This window comes from Triturus cristatus, chromosome 4_1 (assembly GCF_964204655.1).
Source record: "Triturus cristatus chromosome 4_1, aTriCri1.1, whole genome shotgun sequence".
Lineage (NCBI taxonomy): Eukaryota > Metazoa > Chordata > Amphibia > Caudata > Salamandridae > Triturus > Triturus cristatus.
This window is the reverse complement of record NC_140585.1, coordinates 567,011,018-567,033,513: the sequence shown is the minus strand read 5'-3', so window position 1 is coordinate 567,033,513 and position 22,496 is coordinate 567,011,018. Positions and strand designations below refer to the sequence as shown.

The window sequence follows — 22,496 nt, the reverse complement described above, 5'->3', positions numbered from 1 at the left end:
GTAACTTCAGCAATGATTCGAACCCTCTCAAAACATGGAAGGGTAAGAAATATTCTATATGAATAGAATATGATTCTTGTCTTTTAGGCTTTTGCCATTAACCCTTTTCATGAACATCCGGAATCATTGCTTACCCGTGTCCTCTTTCAATAGTGTCCAGGAGCTCTGACCTGTCTGGCACTCAGGCAAGAAATAGACACACTGTATACACACCAGAGAAACATTGCAGATCTGTATTTGACTTAGTTGTGTATAAAACCTGCCAAATGTCTTGGAAAACACAGACCAGCCTTATCGAACGCTGACGTTTACATGACTTGTGAAATTGTTTCAGCTTGAGGCTACGAAGAATTAAGATGCATTGCTTGTTGCTGAAGCATCATTCCCGATGCACATAAAAACAAGTGATATTGTACTTCTATCGAAATATCTGGGTCAATTAAAGTGTTAGAAAGCCAAAAAAACTAAAAGAAATGTGACACCTTACTACAGGGCCGCTGGCCAGCTGTCTGTCTTTTGGTTACGTTCCAGGTAATAATGACAGCTAAGTACAGGACAAGCAAGAGACCTGTAAATGTTATATATGGACTAACGTACCGCCTGCTGTGCATTATAAGGATATTGAAAGCCATAAAGGAAGGAGTTTCGTGACCATACAGAGAAACGAGGTCGGAAACTGAGCTCCTTTTATATGGGCAGGGAACTCCGAGGTGACATACAATGTCCTTCAAATGTACAGTAGAGAGTATTTTATGGTAACATAACCCTTCCTGCAAACCACTCAAATCATGTCTTTCGCTTTCAATATGAACAAGGTAGTATGGTTGCAGATATGAAGAAAGAAAGTGGATTCTAATGTAAAATTAAGCACATCAAAAGTAGCTGGTAATTTGTGGCAAACTTATACATTAGAATTGTATTTTTAGAGCAACAAAAAAGTCACCTGTCTGCTCTTCAGTGTTTGTTTTAGAAAAACAATCCATATGATTGGAAAGCAAGATTCTGTTGTCATGCTTTTAAACTGCTCCATTACCTGCCTTTTACCTTGGCTGCTGGCTCTGGGAGGAGGCATTGTGGTATTAAAAATCAACTTTAATATGTTATGACAGTTGAGCATCTACAGCATTTCAGTATTACAAGCAACTAGTGATGGCAGATGTCATCTGTAATTAGGAAATTAGAGATTTTATACAGAGATTATAGTTGTATGATTAGAATGTAACATGTTCTAATCATTTCTAATGTTCCCCTTATGGAACATTCATGGACATCACTTTTAAAGATATATATAGACATTTATATGATTTTACAGCAAACCTGACGACCCACAAAATTATTTTCTTTGAAGCACCATAGTTAGTAACTATCATTATACAGCCCAAGTAAACCTTCACTCAACATTTCAATGACTACTTAGCTCCAAATGGGTTGTCTGTGCTTTAGTCTTAAACCTTAACTCATACAGGAGAAGGGAAAATAATTGTCTTGCTCTGTATGTTTCTCATGGATAGTGATGCACTCTCTACACCAAGTTCATTGTCTACAACGATCTGCAATCGCACAACTCATATGAATTAATTAGCATTTCTGAACTCTGATTTCAAGTCGAGTACATTTTCTTAATCTTCATATTAGGTACATATTACAAGAACATAACCTCTCCATCCAAAATGAAGTTAATGTGTAACATATAACACATACTGTCTACACAAGAGTTTCCTCTCTGTAGAACATATATTTAAAAACAAACTACTGATCTCTTTACAATATCTTTATTCAAGGGGTTCATTGAATAAAATATTGTCTGTGACCCCTTTGCTTTACCCTGTTTTTTCTATTCCCCTGCTTTCTCCTTCTGCTGGATGTTCACAGCCAAAAAAGGCAAAATGAAGGGCAAGTATTTTCCAGTTCCTTGGTATTCTTTAAAAAAGTTATGTTTTCTTCCTATTGGATCTTCTCCTTTGTATTCCTCATCATTCCTTGGTTCTTATCATTCACATTTTCATTATAGTGAAATAGCACAAATAAACTTTATGTTGATACAGTATGTATTTCCACCTCTGCTTTAAAGTATCTTTGATTTTTTATATGTGTTTCATTGCAAAATATTTTTATTGATTTACTATTTCTTTATTTGCAAGAATTGTCTTTGTTTTCGACAAGTGTAATCATTGAATATTTTCCTGGGTCAATGTATATAGCAAATCATCTTAACTTCAAGAAAATGAATATGTATTTTCATTTGTTTACATAAGTTGAGCCCAAATCGCTTGTCCATTTATGAAAACTAAATAATATATGACCAAGAGACTAATTATGTACAGAGAACACATTCCTTTTCTGACGCTTAAGGTTACCCAAACTGTGAGATCCACAGCAATGACCTCCTCAGTTTCAGTAATTTTGAAAGTTATAAATGGTGTAGTAGCAATGTCATATAAACACAGTTCTAACATGGTCCTATCGCTCCAGATACATTTAACACCAATGCACTGGAGAAAAGTACTAGAGGGGACATACAGATGGTGTTGTAATGCGAATGGCCAATGCAATGTTCGCCACACCAGGTCATCTCTACAGATCTCACCAACAAATCCACATATAAAGCCCAAGGATTTAGTTCTCTTGTTGGGGGTGTTTTCTCACCAAAGTCAGAACTGTAAATTAAAAATCACTAAACAATGTGAGATGATGGGCTTTCACACACCCAAATATATTCATCATGTACTTGTATCACACATTTTGCTGTAGTTTGTATGTATTAAACACTGCTGATAAAAAAATTATAAAGCTTGGTAAGCTATCAGAAATAGAAAGAGTGCAAATGGTTGTATGATTATAAACATGTTAACATGATGTAATTCCATCAATTGAAATTCTTAATCTACAGGAATATGTAAAAGGTGTACTTAAATCATATAATGCCCAATGACTGAATTATTTGAGTTACACATTATGGACCTGAATCACGAAGCTAAACGTGCACTTTTGTGTGAATTTTTGTGTGTGTGTTTTTTTTGGTGGTATTTACAAACTATAAGTAAATAGTAAGTTAATGACTGTGGAAACTCCACGATTGAGGTCCAGTACTCTTCCATAAATACATAGTATAGGCCTATGTTTTCATGTGCTGCGCTCCCTGACCCAATTGCAGAGTCTCTGCAGTCATAAACCTACTATTACCACATAGACTGTGAACATCAAAAAAAGTTACACTTATACAAAAGTGTCCTATCTACATATGTGCTGAGTTCTGCACACCAACTGTGGAGTGTCTAGAGTCGTAAACTTACTATTAACTTGTAGTTTGTGAATAACATAAAAACTTAAGCTTACACAAAAGTGGATGTTTACCTTTGTGAATCAGGTCATATACGTTCAGTAAGAATATGCAAATCACATTATTAGACCTCTCTGAAAGACAGAATAACAACATATTGTTTTCCACCAGTCTCAATGCAGAGTCCCTTTGTAACTTGCATACATATAATTTTTAATATATAGACTACTTATGTTACCTTAGAGTTTGTTAAAAAACAGCATACACATATCAATTATTATTTATAAATCGAATTTTCACTATCTTATTATTATTGAACTCCATAAACTCTTAACAGAACATAATCGGGTAGAGGTTCTCAGATTAAGAGAGAAAAGACTGGTTAATATAATGAGAGAAGATGATGGGAGGCAAAACAAAACACCCTCTATACACATCCGCTCCAGAATCTCAAGCATGATCCATTCCAATAGATTTATAGCCAAACACACACTATGTTAATAGCTTACAAAAATAATAGACAAATTCAAGCACAACTAAAAAAAACATATCTATGTATCAATATCCTCTTTATGTTCCATCCCTCATAACGAGATACATGATCAAAAATGTATCAAAGTAATGCTTATGAAATCAATAATGCTAAACCCTTTTAACGCACTAATAGGATTGTTGTGCATTTGACTCTGTAGGTTTTGACAATTACATTTCATATTGCCTTGCAAAAGGTTTTTCATCAATACAGAGATTGTGATTTGCCAGATCTGATCATCTGATTACCCTGTGATTTTACAGATTCTGAAACACTGAAACCAGACCACTTTGATGAAGCTGGCTACACATTCATTGCACCAAGGTTTGTTGAAATACCACAGCCAGCATTGGTTTCATACAACTGCTTAAACTGAAGATTTGGTTACTCATTGTCTACTTGCTTATCTTTTTCAGTAATAATTTTTGTAGTTTTGTGTGTCCCTAATTAGAGATTTAATGGATGGAATTATTCAATAATATGAATGCAAAACAGCTGCAATCAAATCGCAATGCCATGAATATAATGATCTTTTAGCAAGGCTTAGGCTCTAGAAATACCACATACATAAATTATCTATTGCATCAGGAAGGAATACATGTTTAACTTGGAAAACAATGTCAATTAAATGCAGTGCTTTCTCCGTTGGAGATGCCAAATATAAAAAAAATGCCCTGTGCTAAAATTTAAATCTATCAACAGAAGGCAGGACTTTCAGCCGGATCTGGTGAACTGGAAATATCTCCCTATCAGTATCTCAAGATCAAATGTGTTGGGGTCAAGAGCATCCTTTGGTTTTATAATACAAAGTTTACAAGGCAGGATTCGGGATTTACTTTTTATAGCTTCTGAAGCGCATTGCTAAACTATGATACAAATATGTATACATTGACTTAATTTCATTTCATACAGGGAATATTGTACTGATTTAAAAGTGTCAGACAACAACACTGAATTTCTAATGAGTTTCAATGAGTTTATTGATCTGAAAACGCCCAACAGCCCAACTTGTAAGTATAATATTTATTTTCTGATTACTTTCACTCTCTGTGCTTCTATAATTTATTTTTTGATCATTTTTGTACAGATTGCTTTGTCTACGTTGATTGGCATTAAGGGACATACTTTATTTTAAGTTACATTCTTGTGTGCAAAGTGGAGAATAGTTTTATTTCAGTAGGCTTTGTGTAAAAAACATAAAAACACAATTTGGTTGCAAGCACACCATACTATCCTCACCCTTTACCTGTCCACACCCATACAGTTGTATGATTTAAGAAATAGATTCAAATCAAATCAATAGACTTGTAATGCAAGATTACTCACCTGTAAGAGTCTCAAGGTGCTGGAAGGGTGGGGGTAGACAGCTCATCTGTCGCAGGCACTGTGGTTCAGTCGAAAAGCCAGGTCTTGAGGTCTCTCCTGAATTGGGGTGGTGATTCTGATTGCCTTAGGTGGAGACAAGGTGGTTCCAGGTCTTTGCTGCGAGATAGGACAAGGATCTTCCCCTGGCCATGGTCTTGCGGATATGTGGTATGGCGACCAGGGCCAGATGGGCGGAGTGGAGGTCTCTGGTGGGTGCATGGAATGCGGGGCGGGGATTGAAATATGCAGATCTCATGTTGTGTAGGGCTTTGTAGGTATGTGTGAGGAGCTTGAAGGTGATTCTTTTGTTGACTGGGTGCCAGGGGAGGTCTCTGAGGTGGCTGGTGATGTAGCTGCAGCAGGGGACATTGAGGATGAGCCGGGCGGAGGCGTTCTTGATGCTTTGCAGTTTCATAAGGAGTTTCTGGGTGATGCCGGCGTAGAGTGAGTTGCTGTAGTTGAGTCTGCTGCTGATGAGTGTGTGGGTGACTGTCTTTCTGGACATGATGGGGATCCATTTGAAGATCTTTTGGAGCAGGCATAGCGTGTGGAAGCAGGATGATGATATGGTGTTGATCTGGTGCTTCATGGTGAGTGAGGAGTCCGAGATGATGCTGAGATTTCATGCGTGGTCTGTGGGTGTGGGGGGGTCTAAGATCTGCGGGCCCCAGGAGTCATCCCAGGCGGTGGGGGTGGAGCCCAGAATGAGGACTTTGGCCTTCTCTGAGTTTAGCTTGAGACAGCTGTCCTTCATCCAGGTGGCGACAGCCTTGATCCAGTCATGGAAGTTGTTCTTGGTGACTGTGGGTGTCGTCGGCATAGTAGACGGTGTTGAGTCTATGGTTCCCGACGATGGCTGCGAGCGGGGCCATGTAGATGTTGAAGAGCATGGGGCTCAGGGAGGAGTCCTGAGGCACTTGGCAGCTGATTTCTGTATGTTGCAAGTGGAACGGTGGTAGCCTGACTCTCTGTGTTCAGCCGGTGAGGAAAGATTGGATTCATTCCAGTCTTTTTTTGCGTATGCCGGGGTCGAGGAGTTTTGTGCATAGGGTGCAGTGGGAGATGGTGTTGAAGGCAGCTGAGATGTCCAGGAGGATGAGGGCTGCAGTTTTGCCTCAGTCTAGGAGGGTGCAGACGTCGTCTGTGGAGATGAGGATGTCGGTCTCAGAACTGTGATTGCTTTAGAAGCTAGATTGGGAGAGGTCCAGAATCTGGTTTGATTCGATGGACTCAGAAAGTTGGACATTGATGGCCTTCTCGATAACCTTGGCTGGAAAGGGGAGCAGAGAGATGGGTCTGAAGTTCTGGAGGTCCTTTGGGTCAGCAGAGGTTTTTTTTTAGCAAGGGGTTGATCTCTGCGTGTTTCCAGTGTTCAAGGAATCTGGCGGAGTTGATGGAGCAGTTGATGGTGCAGCAGAGCTCAGGGTAGATGGAGGTGCCTGCTCTGTTGAAGATGTGGTGCAGGCTGGGCTCTGACGGTGATCCTGAGTGGATGCTCTTCATGATCCTGAGGGTGTTGTCAGTGGTAAGGGGAGTCCAGCTGATCAGGGTCTGCTGGGGTCTGATGTAATGGGTGCGGTTGTTGCGAGTGGTGTGAGACGGTCTTGGGTATTGAGACACAGGTTAGTTGTGATGATGACATTCACTGTGCAGGTAATTTAAACTTATCTTCAATAATGTTTTGGATTAGTATTAATAAAGTAAGCACCTTTAGAACCACATACCAACTGAGCCATCCTGCCAGTAAAAATAAAAATATTTGTTAAAGAAATTAAATATGTATTTATTTGTTTTGCTAAACATTATAATTCCTACTCATGCGTCCTTCTGAGCACAGCACCTTAAAGATTGATTGGATCTGGCACCGTAAAAAAAAAGAAATAGAAAAATACCAGTACACTAAATCAGATTGCAGCAACACTTGTTCAGTATTTCAGGCACTCCATTTGATTAGTTGGAGTCATATTATATTGGTGATTTTCAGCTCCTGGAGAGATGGCCCATGGTTGGTGTTCACAAGTAGTCCTCCATCTGTGGTGCATTCCTTGGCCAAGTATGTCTTTAAATTTTGGTTCCAGTCCTCTGAATAGTTTTCACATACGCCACAACATTTCGAATTTGAGTCTTCTGAGCTAAGATGCTGGGTTCACTCTGTACTTGCAGTACAGCCATACATATTGCTTTTATATTTTTAAGCTTGGAAAAACAGGTCTTCTTCTTCTAAACCATCTAGGAAAGGGCCATATGTTTGATAGTGCAGTTTTCTGAATTATTTAGATTGGTTACTAATAAGAGGAACTCATAATCTCTCGTCATCTATATAGTGCACTTCACATTGTCTTCTTAATTGTTGTCTTTATATGTTTACAATTTCCTTTAACATGAATATTTACTTTAAGGCCGCACTTCAGACACAAAAATTGCTGGTTCTCCTGCACCTTTTCATTTTTGCTGGTTGCCGCTTTTTAGGAAAGTGTTGGATACAAAACAGAGCAGTGTCTGTCACCCCTAGGCACTTCCATACCTGGTTAAGTAGTATCTTGTGGTCAACTGTTACACACCTAGGCAAGATCCATGTGATTAGTGTGCCCTTGTCTAAAGGCCAGTTGCATGTCTTTTTTGACTGACATGTATTAATACTAATTAGTAACCAAAGTTTGTAACTCTTCCCATAACAAAGATCCCAATTATTTTGCAACATGCTTCAAAAAGTAATCTTTGAAGGTATTTATAAGTCATTGATTGTGTAACGATTGTTCTGTAGTTGAGCAGTCTACCTGCCACTAGCCCTCCTTGTAAAACTAGCCAAACTGTGGATTCTCTGATATTAATAGTAAGATTGACCATATTCTGTGAAAAGTAATTCATTACTTTAGGCCTTTCAATGTAATGTACTGGCTTGATTTATGGAAGTAGGAACAAACTATTTGAACTAGGCACTGGAAGCTATAAATGTAAGTGGAACTTAAAAAATATTGTTTTACAGGAGTAAATGACTTCCATTTGCATTTATTAAAAACATCATCATGAACTGGTGTTTTTTCTATATTACCTGAATAAAAACCACATATTACTGGTTAAAATTCTATAACTAGATGCACGTTTAAATATATACAGTTAAAATATCATCCAATGCATGATGTCCAGAGAGGAACAGTAGAATAAGGGCCTGATTATTTGTTAGGTGGTACAGGATTATCATATAGAATTCTGCTCTTTCTGAACGTAACTGGTCTTCTTTACTGGCAGTAAATTCAGGTTATATTAGGGATTTAGATCTAACAATAAGATCTATAATAAATTAATCAAAATTACTTTCACTAATACAGCTGTAAAAAGGAGCTACATTTACGTTTTGATTTTACAACACATTCATTCATTAACTGGACAGTTTATGATCTCCATTGCAGCTATTGCTGTTTTAATAAAATATTTATTTTTTAAAAAAAAGTGGTATTAAAAATTTCAGGTGATATATTTTTACGACAGGACAAGCAAATACAATGTGTTTGATGGTCTGTACATAATTTTTATATAAAGTGCATATTCTCTACTCCCACATTACATTCCACCATGCATCCATTACAGCTTTTAATGGTCAACATTTCAGTCTACATAGCATTATGCATCCTTGCTCTATGTTCAAAATTCCAGTTCAAATATAATTGAGGAATGGCAGCCTAACAAGATTGAATAATATAACAGAAACACTGTTTTGCTCTATATATCTGTATATGTTTTCCCATGAAGTGATTTTTCATTGTATATTTTAGTTAGCTTTAAAGATGATCATAACTCATATTATGAATATCTGATCTTGTTAGAGAAAGGTGCTGAAGTGTAGTTAAAATATAACTTGAAAGTGATACAGCCTCAATTCTGATGCCATAAGACACCTCAAGGACTTTTCTTTAGCATGCAAAGGCAAAGGAACAACCATAATACAGCTGCCAATCCTCATATGAAAGTGCTCTCCAATCGTAATTCCAACCTTAGGGCTTCTATTGACACCTAGTATTTAAAGTGGAAATAGTGCGAAAAATCTTCCCCTCTTCCTTAAACATAAAGTGTAACGGATTTGTTTTTATTTTCTCAGTGACCTTCATTTTACATTCTTTTAAAGGATGATTAAAGTGCCTATGACTCGTTGCTCCATTAAGTGCCCTTAGTGCATTTCCATGTGCAAACTCCTTATATGATATATGTTAGACATGTTTGCTATCAGCCAGATTTGTTGAAACAATTATATTGAGATAAGAGATAAGATTTTGCTACTTCTATGGCAGAAGTATTATGAAACCACTTATACTTTGTGCTTATCTGACACCTCTTTGAACGAAATCTCATAACCTTACTATCATTCATATTTACCTTCAGGAAAGGAGTATCTGATTATGATGATACGGTATCAAGACATCTCTGGAGACCTATAGATGTCAGGTCTAACAGGAAGATAACGTCCACATAAAGACATACATAGTGAGAAAAGAAGCAAGTCAACAGACATGCCCATTTCAAACCATTTCTGGTGGGGATTTTTGGACTAATACCACGCCTACCTCCAAGCATACCATCACACATAGCGGTGTGAATGCCACTAATGAGTTTCAAAAGACCTCCTTGGATTCCCATGGCACTCAGTGTCCCTAAAGGGTCTTTCTGTCTATGCAGTCAAAAGCAGTTGAATAGTCAATAAAGGCCACATAGACAGGCATCCCCCTTCCTTTCACATAGTACTCCAGTATCAGATTTATCACAACTATACTATCCAAATTCGAATGGCCTGCTCTAATCCCTGCCTGCTCCAAAGGTATAATGTTTTTTCTTCTGCCCATTTAAGTAGATTTTGTTGAAACACATTTAGAAAAAACCTTTCCTGAGGTGTCCAGTACGGTAATCTGCCTATAATTACTTGGTATGTTTAAGGGGCCTTTTTTATGTAGTGGCAGGATAATATTCTCCGTTCAAAAGCTCTGGACCTCTCCTGTATAATAGCAATAATGGAAGAGTGCAACTAAGTAAAATGCCTACAAGCCTAGATCCAATTTTATGATGGTAGTGGATAATTGAGCTGTACCTCTTGCACCTGTGTTGCTGGCATCCTCAAGATAATGTAACACCTCCTGTCTAGATGGAGGGGAGAGAGAAGGACATGTCCCATCTGATATCTTGCCTATGGAGTTAATATCAGTGTTGCTATCCATCGGGTTATTCAAAGCATAAAGGGAAGTTATATATTTCTGCCATTCAGAGCTAGTAATATTATTTAGCTTGGGTTCAGAGAAAGAGCCATTATTTTCCCTATAATTTTCTAGAAGGCTTCTTTGTTTTTACATTTTACCCTGTCTGTTATTTTAGCCAAATATTATCCAAGTTATATCTTTTTTTAATTTTTACTTGCTTAGTTCTACTTTTTTTCAATTGAAACATCCACTTGTTAGGTTCTTTGGAGTAGAAGGTGTATTGCCTTCTTTGTAAATGACTAATGGCCTTATTAATAATAAACAATTCATTTAAATTATTAGACTGCATGGCTACCTACAATATTTAGAGTTATACTTACAAATCTTTCCAAATGCTCCTCAAATGTGTCAACTGGTATCCAATCTAAGGGGGAAAGGCTTTCAGTGATTTCCTTGAATCCCACTGATAGCACCTGCTTGTCTTTCTAAGTTCATAATATCTTTACATTCACAGCACTAAAAATACCTCATCATTAACAGACATCTGCAATGAGTGTTATGGTGTCTGGTTTCCCATTGATCATTAGAAGCAAAATTTTGTGGTCACTCCAGATATTATTGTTCACCTTTATTTCCAATAAACAGGGAAAAACCATGTATGAGCCAATAACATAATCGATTATTGTAGTCAATGTAGCAGTGACATGGGTAGCTTGGATCTTACTCTGGAATCTCCCATTGAAGGTAATGAAGTCATGTTCTCTGCATACCCCCAGGAGCAAAATTCCTCTTTTATTTGTCCTGGAGTAGGCAGGGAGCACGGTGGGTGGTAAATTAGCAGCCTCTTCCCATTTTATCTGCAATTAGGGCTAGTGTATAATTAGAGATGGTAGCGTTAAGATCTCCCATTATTAGGACCTTCTAAATACCTATGTTCCCCATAATCATATTTAATATATTGAAACAACTCAATATAAAGCTTGACTAAACTAAAAGGAAAGACTGAGCAATGACCCGAGTTCTGCTCTGGAAATAAAACACAATGCATTAAATTCCATTGATGACCATACACCTGATATGTCCAAGTAAAACTTACTGACAATATTATGGCTAAACCACCACAAGCAGAGCCTCTCTTAATAGCAGAACAGCTAATCTCATAATAAGTTTCAACCTCACGAACGGCAGGTGCCTACATTTTTTGTAGGGAGATTATCACAGGATTTAATGTATTCAGAGTCTGAGTTTTCCCAGATTATTCCAACAGCCAGCTATATTCCATGACACATTTTTAATGGACCTGCTAGCCAAGCCCATTTGGCCACATCATTGTTTTTCGGCTTTTGACCAGGCTTATGATCACTCTGTGATACCACCATAGAGCCAGCCTTGCAAGAAACGAATGTACATTTTCCATTAATGGCCACCTCTTTCTGTGAAACAGTACATTCCTCTATGGGGCGTAAAATTTGCAAAGAATGTTTCCCACCCATAGGCAAAACCTTATTCTGCAGAGGAGAGGATACAATATAAATTCCTTTAGACATAAAGATCTCAAAATTAAGTTCACAATATCTGTCTTCTTAAATGTAACCCATGATTTTTTCCCCTATAGTGTGTCTAGTGGTTCCACCAATTTCAGAACACTACTCCTTACCAACTTAAGTTGTTCTACCTGTGTCAGAAGATCAGGCGATCAATTTTAAAAAAGTGAATCATCCTGAAATAAGACAAAATTTAAAGTTGTAGTTTCCTCCTCTCTAATTTGCACTTGTTTCTGGGTAATAAGATGATATTGGGTGCCCTTTTCAAGAATGTCTGACAATTGACAGCACACAAATGCAGATGAGATAGGGTTGAAAACAGAAGATGATAATAGTTCATTTTTAGCATCCCAGGATGGGTCAACATTTGGAAAAATATTCTTCAGGCCAATGGACATCTTATCCAACCTGGGAATCTAAAATAGTAACTTTTTTATCAACAGTTTCTTGGAGACATGGGTCCTTTTCCATAAAATGAAGCTCCAATGAGGATAGATTTATCTCTGGAAGTCATTTTTGCATATGTGCTGAAGTTTTCGAAATGGGACAGCCAACTCAACACCAATATCTGTCTTTTGAATAAAACTATCTTTGACAGCCTGCTTAAATACCGGCACACAGACCCCCTCTGATTTCATTGGGAGTTATTTCAGAATTACAGATAATAAGTCCAAGATATGATCCAGACAATCAGTAGTTTTTCCCAGAAGATTCATGAATGCGCACAATATTCTCTCGAGACATTGGAGTGTTTTTGAGAAGCAGACATAATTACAAGGGAGATTCACTGATGGATTAAGCAATAATCCTGGTACCAAAAATAGATTTGACCCTGACGATGTATTGACCCTTTGCATACTGAAAAGCTCTATTGACTTTCTCTATGATAATGGCATAACTCTCTCTGAGATACTCCTCCTTAACACAGATGAAGCAGCCTTGAATGGTGATTTCTCTGGTAGAGTATATTCTACCATTAAAGAGGTTTCTCCAGAGTGTTATACCCATTGGATTTTCTGTCATTTCTCAGAAGCATAGTGTACCCCACTGAATTTTACCTAGGAAAATATTGTATAGAGTCCTCAATGTTAATTGGTCCAACATTATCGAGGGAAAGCGGGGATGTATCAAGGGTTTTCTTGCCACACAGGGAATCATTTAAAATAAAATCAGTATCCCCTGAAGGACCATCCAATTGTGATTTTATTTTATTTAAGTCTTTCATAGACACCAGGTTAGATTCCGCTTTGGGATTTTCTTTACCAGATCTCTTAAAATATAATGAAATAGTTGAAATCTCTTTCAAGATACCCAGATGTGGTGCCTTATTCCTTCATGTATTTGATTTATTCTTTTGGCAGCACTTTGTAGAGATTAGTTTCCCAGATCTTAGTTTTTTTGCTGTCATAGTGTATATCAATAAAATAGGTAATACAGTTAAAGAGCTGAGTCTGCAATTACGAAACAGAGATAGCAGTAAAAATAACACTCAGGGTACAAAGGCTGCACCTAGATTTGACCTAGGTGCCTCCTAACACCAGTTCTAGTTAAGCTCAACCTGAACTCAACCTTGCTTAGACACCTCCTCCATCAGCCACATATAGGTACTCATCCACAGCAGCTATAGGCATGGGAGAAAATAAGATAATTTGGCTCTGATCCCACAATTGCAGAGTGCAGAGTGTTGAAGCAACAAGATCCTGGAAGGGAAAAAGCAGTAGACCTGCAAGCCGCTCCGGCACCTAAACAGGCTGCAACCACAAATGACTCTCCCCTCCTATGCCTAATGCACTACATTTAGGAGCAGCTCATCCATGACTCACCTTCTTCACCAGCACAGTATTGAAGCCAGATGAGATTATAGTAATCCATTTGCAGTGGTGCTGGAGGTCTAATCAGCAACTATCTATGGGGTGGACTCTCACAGCTCACAGCTTTCATTGTGAAGGCCACACCTGGCCTTCAGGCTGCACCTAAACCTAGTCAGACTGCCTCTGCAGGCTCATGGCTTAATCATTAGCCATGAATGCAGAGGGACCTAAGCCCACTGCTCCCCCTGCATCCTGCTCACCCACATTACCCAGCAACGCAGAACTTACCAGCTGTAGGCCTGGCATTTTTACTGGCACCACGGCTGGCACTGAAGATCAAATGTGAGCAACAGTGAGTGGAGTGGTGCAAGGCTCAGCAACTGCCTTGCTCTCCAATTGTTGTCTGTCTTTTATACTGCACTACACTGCTTTCTCTGCACTCACCTGCCACAGTTCACCCACTCTGCCATTCGCCGTACCGACCCCACCTACGCCACCGGAGCAGCCAACAATGAGGGCAGAGCAGAAGCCCCCCCCTCTGCAAATAAACAGGTAGGCAAGAGGCAGCGGTGATAGTATCAGAGATTATCGGGAGCTGCACGCCTGCAGCCGCCATCTCTCCTTCTCGTCCACGTCATGACTCGTCTTGGTAATGCTTCATGTGCTGGCATCGGTTTTCCTAGGTGTGGAAACTTGGAAAACTATTTTACCAGCCGGTAATTCCAGCAGGTAAAAGAATATGAGACTTTTGCTGCAGGAGCACTCAAGCCTTGTCCTCTGGTCTCTGACATTTTTCTTAGCATTCCTTTCCTCTTCCAGACCTATTCTTCTCTTTTCCTCCCCTAGCATTCCAGACCCCTTTCATCCATCAATGCACCATTTCCCACTTGCTTGAAGCAGGTGGTAAATGGTAGTGTTAAATCTCTGCAGAATTCTGTGGAATTCTGCACAGTAATTCCATGTCCTCGCTACTATTTTCAATTGAGAGATGTCTAACTCATAATAGGCAGACTTCCATGTTGTGTTACTGGCCAGTAATGGTCATTCCTGCCACTGGGAGTCTCCACATCGATTTCTACCTAACTCACTATCAGGGCCATAAGGCATGGTTCTTCCATAAACCAGAAAAGTCATTGATTTATGATACTTTTTGCATGATCAAAATCAACAAATCTCATCACAGTTAAACAACGTAATTGAAACAAGATGAGTGAGAACAAAATGGGCTGATTGCCTTGACATGCTGGCTATTAAAGATCTCTGTGGTATGTGGTTGCTGTACTTTAATTGTGTACCTTAATAGAGAAGTGGCTTTGGGTTTATTGGCAGTACATGATAATAACAAGCATTTACAATGCAATGGTCTCTGCATTGGTAAAATTAGAGCTATTGGCATTGCTCATGACATTATTTTTGTTTATGTTTTTGTTTTTAAAACATTTAAAGAAACGGCATTGTCATGAGCAATGCCAATAGCTCTAACTTTAACAATGTCGAGACCGTTGCATTGTAAATGCTTGTTTAATTATAGCGCTTGCTTTTAGTTTGTACACAGCTTTGCTCTGCAGACTTGAAGATCGATGAGCGGGAGCAGTACGCGTGCAGGCATTTACAGGGCATGTCACTTGTGCTTAAAATCATGAGTTATATAAACTGCTAAATAGTGCCCGGCGGCGGCAGTAATACTGCGGGGGCGGCGTGCGCAGCTGCACCCCCAACATCCATTGTCCAGTTTGAGTGTAACAAACGGTCACAAATTAATTTGCAGAGGATAACACCATGCGGTCAAGTGAGGAGACCCTGGTCATATGAGCCAGCTCTCCAAAGTACACAACAAGCAGTGTACTCGCTGGAATCTTATCTCTTTCACAAACTGTGTACGACCAACCAATAGCAAATCTTGGGAGATCGCCAGACTGGGCCACTCATTTTACTGCAATTTTGCCAACAAATAAACCCCACCCCACTTATCTACAATTCTGAAACATTTCCAAAGCTGCAACCCCCAATATTCCCTGCCGGAAACGTTTGAAATGTACATGTTTAAATGCAGACATTTGGCTTGTTAAGGGCTGCGCAGGAAGCCATTGTCATGCAGCGGGGGAGGGCGCGGGGGTCCCGTGAAGGCTGGTCTCCACTGGGGGCATTCAAGGACGGGCCTGCCGCGTTCATAGAGCTCTGTCTAGGCCCCTGCTGGGACACCTGCAGCCCCCTTGCATTTATCCACCCAGTTTGTCAATTTTATCAGCTCTAAAAGGATTAAACGCCCCTCCAGCATGTGAAAATAACTGGCGCCGAGCTCTCGCGCTTCTCAGCTATTTCCAACGAACCTCTCATTCAGTCCGACTATTTTTTATTGTCAGGAACCTGTAGCCTTGTTTAGCTCATTATTGAACAAAGACTACGAGGCTCAGAATGCAGAGGGGGACAGCGGACTGGTTTAGCTACTCCCAGATTTACCTGGCAACATTGAGAGCGAGAGGCGTCGGAGCAGCTTTACCTTTGGGCGAGAAAAGGAAGTTCTTAGAAGTCAAACAGATAAAGGCAAAAACAAGGCAGAGCAAAAGGCAAGCACACCACTGCCTTTCTCCGAGGCAGAGCAGAAATGCCTCGGAGAAACGCAGTGGCGTTTTCGGATTCGGGGGCGTGTTTTGCTTTTATCTCCTCTTGCCATTGGCTGGAGGAGATAATTAGACTTCTTGAAAAAAACACGCCCCCCGATCTGAAAAGGACGGGGCCTAATCGGAATGACGGACCTCTTCTCCAATGGCTGGCCAGCATTCAAGAGGCCAGCCAGTGGAGAACAGGGGAGAAGAGGGGCGGGTTCAAGCCCCTCTTCTCCAAGTCATTAAATCTCGGATCGAGACTGCGCAAGCGCAGCCTTCGAGCCGAGACCTAAAAACAAAGCCCTGTATTTAAAACTCTAAGAACTAGTAAAACGAATGTTGTCAGTAGCAATAATAAAGATGCATGAGTGATATAGAAATATTTAAAACCTTCATGGTAAGATGCCAAGCCATGAAAGCTAGTATTTTAAAAGTGAAGGTCCAGTTTAAAAAAATAAAAAGATAAACAAATATTCTTGTGGCCGTCGAATATTTATTTATGCATTTTTGTATACGATTGGTTTCCAGCAGCAATAAACAGAAAAAATGGTGCAATACAATAAATGAAAAGTACTTTATCCAGAGAAGTACTTTTCTTAGGACAATAAACAAAATATTAAGATTGCCTTTACCCGGCAACACTGAGGCCAAAATCGGACATTAAAGATAATAATTAGGAAGTACAGCTTGATACATTCAGAGCTTTTCCAGACAGCATTGAAGCGTTACATTCCATGTGTTGAAGCTGTTTAGTTATATACATTCCAGAGGGTAATTTTACCAAAATTAAAAATAATTTAACTCTTTTGAGTTTGGAAGGTGCAAAAACGTGAACTTTTTTAATGTGTAAGGATAATTGTAATCAAAATGTCAAAATAAGTAATGTGCTATTTGATTGCATGGAGTGCTTTTATTTGTATTTATTTTTAAAACAAGATATTAACATTGCGGACCTTACCAAAAGGGATGGGGGAAAGCATAAATCAAATGACTACATCCGAACTAGGGGGCTCATTATGATGGCAGGCAGACATCAGTCCGCCGCCATCATAGCGGTGATGGGACCGCCCGCCAGACGTGTGGCGGTCTCACCAGCCCAATTAGGATGTGCCCACCACACTGGCGGGCGCATCCTGGCCTTTTCACATTGTGGACGGTGCTGCTGGCTGCAGCACCGTCCGCAATGTGAATATGCCACAATGTGCATTTCCATGCACCATGCGGTGCCTGCCACCTTGTGCATGGAAATGTAGGGGGGTACCATGGGTACACCCCAGTGCACCCCCCTCTCCCTAGATAGAGGGGGGGCCCACAACGGGCCCCCAGAGCCAGTCTCTGCCTGTGTTTTTGTGGCGGGATTCCCTGCTGCATTCCCGCCGCAAAAAGACAGGTGAAGGGCTCATGCTAATCACTATGGTGGTACCTGCACGGCACCACAGCAATAATGCCCTGGTTCCGTGATCCGCAAGGCAGGCAGAAAAGGACCGCCTTGGGATGACCATGGCGAATGGATTTTCCGTCCACCGCGGAACCAATGTGATTCCCACCACCATCCTAATTTGGCGGTGGGTGAATCACATTGTGATGGCGGGAGGATCGTCACCGCCAGCTCGCCATCATAATGAGCCCCTAGATAACATCAAACTAAAGAACCTAGGGTCAGCTGTACAATGCTTTATCAAGTCACAAATTGCCTGATTGACAGAAAGGGGCGTTTCCGAGCAGAAAAACCCTATTTTGCGTTTCAATAACCTATTACAGATTCGCAAAATGGGTTAAAATAATTCAGTATTAGGCAGGGGAATGTTAAGGGTGCCCCTTGCTAATACCGAATCGCAGTGATATGTATTCATTTTTTGCGAACGAAATGCGATCACAAAACATTTGCATTTTACCACCAAATTCAATTTGGTAGTTACCAATTTGTAAATTGAATTGTGTCTCCAAGGGACCCCTTCCACTTTGTGAATGGTTGTAAAAATGTTTTTTAAAACAGGCAGTGGTCCCACAGAAAAGATAACTTTTCATTTTTGTTTTTGAAATGCATCCAGTTTTCCTTTATGGAAAATGGACTGCATTTAAAAAAAAAAAGCTTTTTTTAAAAGCAAACACAGACATGGTCCCAGCAGGCCACTATCCCTGTGGTTTGAGTAATTCCCAAATAGGCCGCAATTTGCGACCTAGCTTATGAATATTAATGAGGTAGGTCAATTTGCGACCCACTGGGAATTGCAAACAGTGTAAAACACCCTGTTGTATATAGCTGTTTGCAATTACCTAATAGTGAATCAATACAATTCGCTATCAGGTAATCATAAACCCAAATCTATAAACATCTGGCCCCATCACAAGGGCAGCTGGGTGCTACATATGTAGTATTATAATAACTTTAATAATCTTTGGGCCAAGCCGTCAGATCTGAGACTGCATACCAGGAAAAAACAACAGGAGCAGAAAGTTCTATTGTACAATAAGAGGTCTTTTGCATTTTCTGGGTCTGTGGATGTTCTGTTGACTAAGTGGGACACCACTGTGAACACTTTCAAACCCACCTGGCACCATTTTGTAACTATCAAATTGATTTACTACAAAACAACAAAAAGCATGCTTTTTGATTAAAGTTGTGCTTTTACGTCATATTTAGTGTAAAACTGGTCAATGGTTTTTGCAATGACGGTAAGCACAAATTTCCATGGAAGCTAAAATGTGAAAACACACCTTTTGTTTTTTAACTCACCACTGTAACATTTTTAGCCTACTCAGAACTGTAAGAAACTTGGCACGCCTAAAGCTAGATTACATAGTGGTGGCTGTTACTGTGTAGTTATGGTTAGGCCACACTTTCCACTGAAAAAGCATTTTTGATTAGCCTATATTTATGGAACTATTAGATTGATTTGCACCAAATTTGCCAATCTCTTGGCATAGTCATCTAAGATCTGGCAAGCTAGTTTTCTTGCAGATAGGTGCAGTGTTGGTGTATTCTTTTCAGGAATTGTGGATTCGAGATCTGCAGGACTCTGTCATTATATTTAGATGTCGAAGATTGGCTAATCCTGAAAAGGATATGTAATACAAGGGCAATCTATTCTGTCTAAGATGACATCTAACAGGAACATGTAACATAATTAAAGCACATTGAAGAACCTAGACCTTATGGGTCTGGCGGCGCAGGGTACGCCTTAATCTCCTGAGTTCACCTGCTTTGTCGAACAGAGACACGGGACACTCCGTTAGGCGTAGAAGGTTTGGTTTATTAGCTGCAGCTAAGTACAGTTGTCCCAGAAGTACACTCGGTATGTTCTTAGGAGACTGCCATTTTACTTCGTGGCGCACAATCTTTTATAACACACATATTCACAAAGAACACTCCCAATGCATACAGGGTTGACCAATAAGAAGAATGTGAAAACAAGATATTAAGTAACTCAAATAAGCCTCCCTTCCAACTGTGTTTGTCACCCTTCCCCACAAGTTAATCAGTGGTAGTGTTTATAAGTCGACTTGCACACATTTGTATGCCCCGCAGGACAGTTGTGAAATGAGAGAATACGAGTAAAGAATAGCGAAGGCCAGAAGATAAGATAAAGTCAGGAAAGAATGGTGCGAACCAACAGATAGTCGAGACAGGGATCAGTCAAACCAGACGAGGATTAGTGGAGTCGGCCAGACCCTGACACCAGCTATAAACAGAGGCAGGAGGTTATTTGACACGCTGTAGTAGGATGAGGGAAAACAACACCTCGTTCACCATGCTGCCTGAGTGAGGGCAACACAAAATGGAGGAAAGACACAAAATGGTGGCTAAATATGAAAACTGAATTACCTCAGACCCTCCGTTTGCCATTACTCAGTCAAGACACACAGACTCATTTTAATCTGAGTCGACGTCAATGGCCATGAGGTCATCAAGCTGTTGCTGCAACATCATTTTAATGCTCTCCGTCTTCCGTGACACAGGCCTTGCGACACACATAGTGGCACAAAGACCACAGATGGCGGGGCCACACTGCATACAGAGACAACAGGAAAAAATGATGGCCAAAACCACTCCAAGGAATGTTAATACCTTCCATCCCTATTTGGACAGTAATCCCCAAAACCATTCCAATAAAGACCAATCTCCTTCGTCCTGATGAATCGACTTGGAGATCACATGTAATTTGGAGATGGCTTGGTATACAGTAGGGGCGTCGTCAGGTATATAAATGCAACAGCTAGATCCGTGTCTTTAGAATCAATAATCCCTCTGCCATATCTGTTTCTGTGGTGTCCCGAAGGAGCAGTGTAGGTAGGAGGGAGAAGAAAGGCTATATAGTGTGTTCCTGAAAAATCCGTCTATAGCCACGTTTACGCTCTATCGTGGCAGACAAAATACGTGCCCTGGGATGGCACTAACGGTGGTGAATTCTGAGATGTGAGAATGTAAGTATGGGAACAAACACTCTTTCCTTGTCCAGTGCCAGTAGTGTGGCCATCCATTTGTAAACAAAAGTTACCTCGATGAGGCACAGTCCAAATTGGTGGAGATTTTCCCTGTTTAACCCTATCTGTAAGGCTAGTAGCGTAACAAGTCACGTTCCAACCATCGTATGCCCGTTTCTCATCAACAGGAACCCTACTATTCTCCGCAATTCTAGCCATAGCCACTATTCCTTTTATCAGAGAACTATGACTAAAATTCTTGCCCACTACCATATGAACCAACTGGACGTCTAAATCGGTTCTGATATGCATTTGAAAACATCACAAAATAGGCCCAAGCGGAACCTTCATAAGAAAATGGGAGGGCTAAATATGGCATCCCTTTGTCTGTGGTATGAGGCATAAGTCCACACACCCAACAGTCGGTTGTGTTGACTACCAATTGATGTTGATGCAACAACTGGACAAATGAATTGTTAAAATATTCTGTTCTCCTGATTAGTTCATGTTGGGGAAGCGTATGTAATTGATGTGAGGAGATAGTAGAATGAAAAGGCAAGGAAATAGAAGTAGGGACAGATTTGTGCTGCATAGCATGAACAATCCAACCTATACAAGCCAATAAGATACTAGAAAACATAAGAACACACAATGTTATGCCACATTGACTGCACACTAATTTACAATATTTCTTTCTCATCTCTTCCGTCTTATTATTCTTTCCCAATTTGACATCCATCCTCTAAAATTGTTGCTCACGGCAATCTTCCTTACTCACTTGGCTGTGATTATTAGCCGTCCTATGACACTGCAAGTCCTGGGGGCCTAGCCAATATACAGGTCACGAACCAAGACTCCTACCGTGACCCTGCAAACTGGACAGATGATACATGTCACGAAAGAGATGAGAATCTCAGGTGTCCTTGACCAGTCTAGGCCTTAAATTATATCGAGTTCTGTTCAGTACAATTTGGTCCTGAAAAAGTGTCTGTGGATCTGCAATGTTCAATCGGAGATGTGGTGGTACGGCTTCTTGTAAAACGTCGTCATCTTCTTTCTCTGATTGAGTTCCATCTAGGTGTGCACTACTGAAAGGTACAAACCGGGGAACCCTTTCACCTTCAAAATCACTTACACCCTTACGGACCCACTGGTCAAAAGGCAAGGGCAAGGGCACCTTTTTGCAGTGCACGCCATGGATCCAGTTCTTTTTCCCTTCGACTTTCACTGCTGTACGTGTCACCAGAAGAACCCGTTGAGGCGCCTTCCAACGAGGTTCCAAATTCCTTGTCCTCTGAAACGTTTTCACACAGACCCAGTCTCCCGGTTGGATAGAATGACCTGGGTCTGTGGAGGCCTCTGGTAAAGCGTCTCGAACCTGTTGGTGGAGAACACGTAATTTAGTGGTGAGGTCATGTAGGTAGTCAGCATTGGATACTGTATGTCAGAATACTTTTTAGGGCGAGGGACTCCCCAAACATTAGCCGGGTGCCCAAAAACAACCTCGTATGGGCTGAGTCCCAAACAAGAATGCACTGCTGTTCTAGTGGATAGGAGAGCCAAAGGTAAAGCATCGGGCCAGGAAAGTCCCGTGCTAGCCTGTACCTTTGCAAGCTTAAGTTTGAGAGTGCCGTTATAGCACTCTACCAAACCCGCTGATTGGGGATGGTTCGCCGCATGGAATTTCTGGACGATACCAAGACCGGCACACACCTTTTTCATAATTTGGCCCACAAATTCACTTCCATTG

The 22,496-nt window shown here is 40.3% G+C and overlaps 1 protein-coding gene across 8 annotated transcripts in view; it reads left to right on the top strand.

Moving 5' to 3' along the window:
• The window catches only part of CACNA2D1 (calcium voltage-gated channel auxiliary subunit alpha2delta 1), a 1,735,709-nt gene that overhangs the window by 1,544,398 nt on the left and 168,815 nt on the right, over window positions 1-22,496 (top strand). For 4 of the 8 annotated variants that reach the window (XM_085652895.1, XM_085652891.1, XM_085652890.1 and 1 more), the window contains 3 exons: window positions 1,873-1,893; window positions 4,076-4,136; window positions 4,725-4,822. In XM_085652895.1, the coding sequence (XP_085509021.1) occupies window positions 1,873-1,893; window positions 4,076-4,136; window positions 4,725-4,822 (180 nt within the window). The remainder of the gene's footprint in view (window positions 1-1,872; window positions 1,894-4,075; window positions 4,137-4,724; window positions 4,823-22,496) is intronic. The other 4 variants (XM_085652892.1, XM_085652894.1, XM_085652893.1 and 1 more) reach the window with 1 other exon arrangement.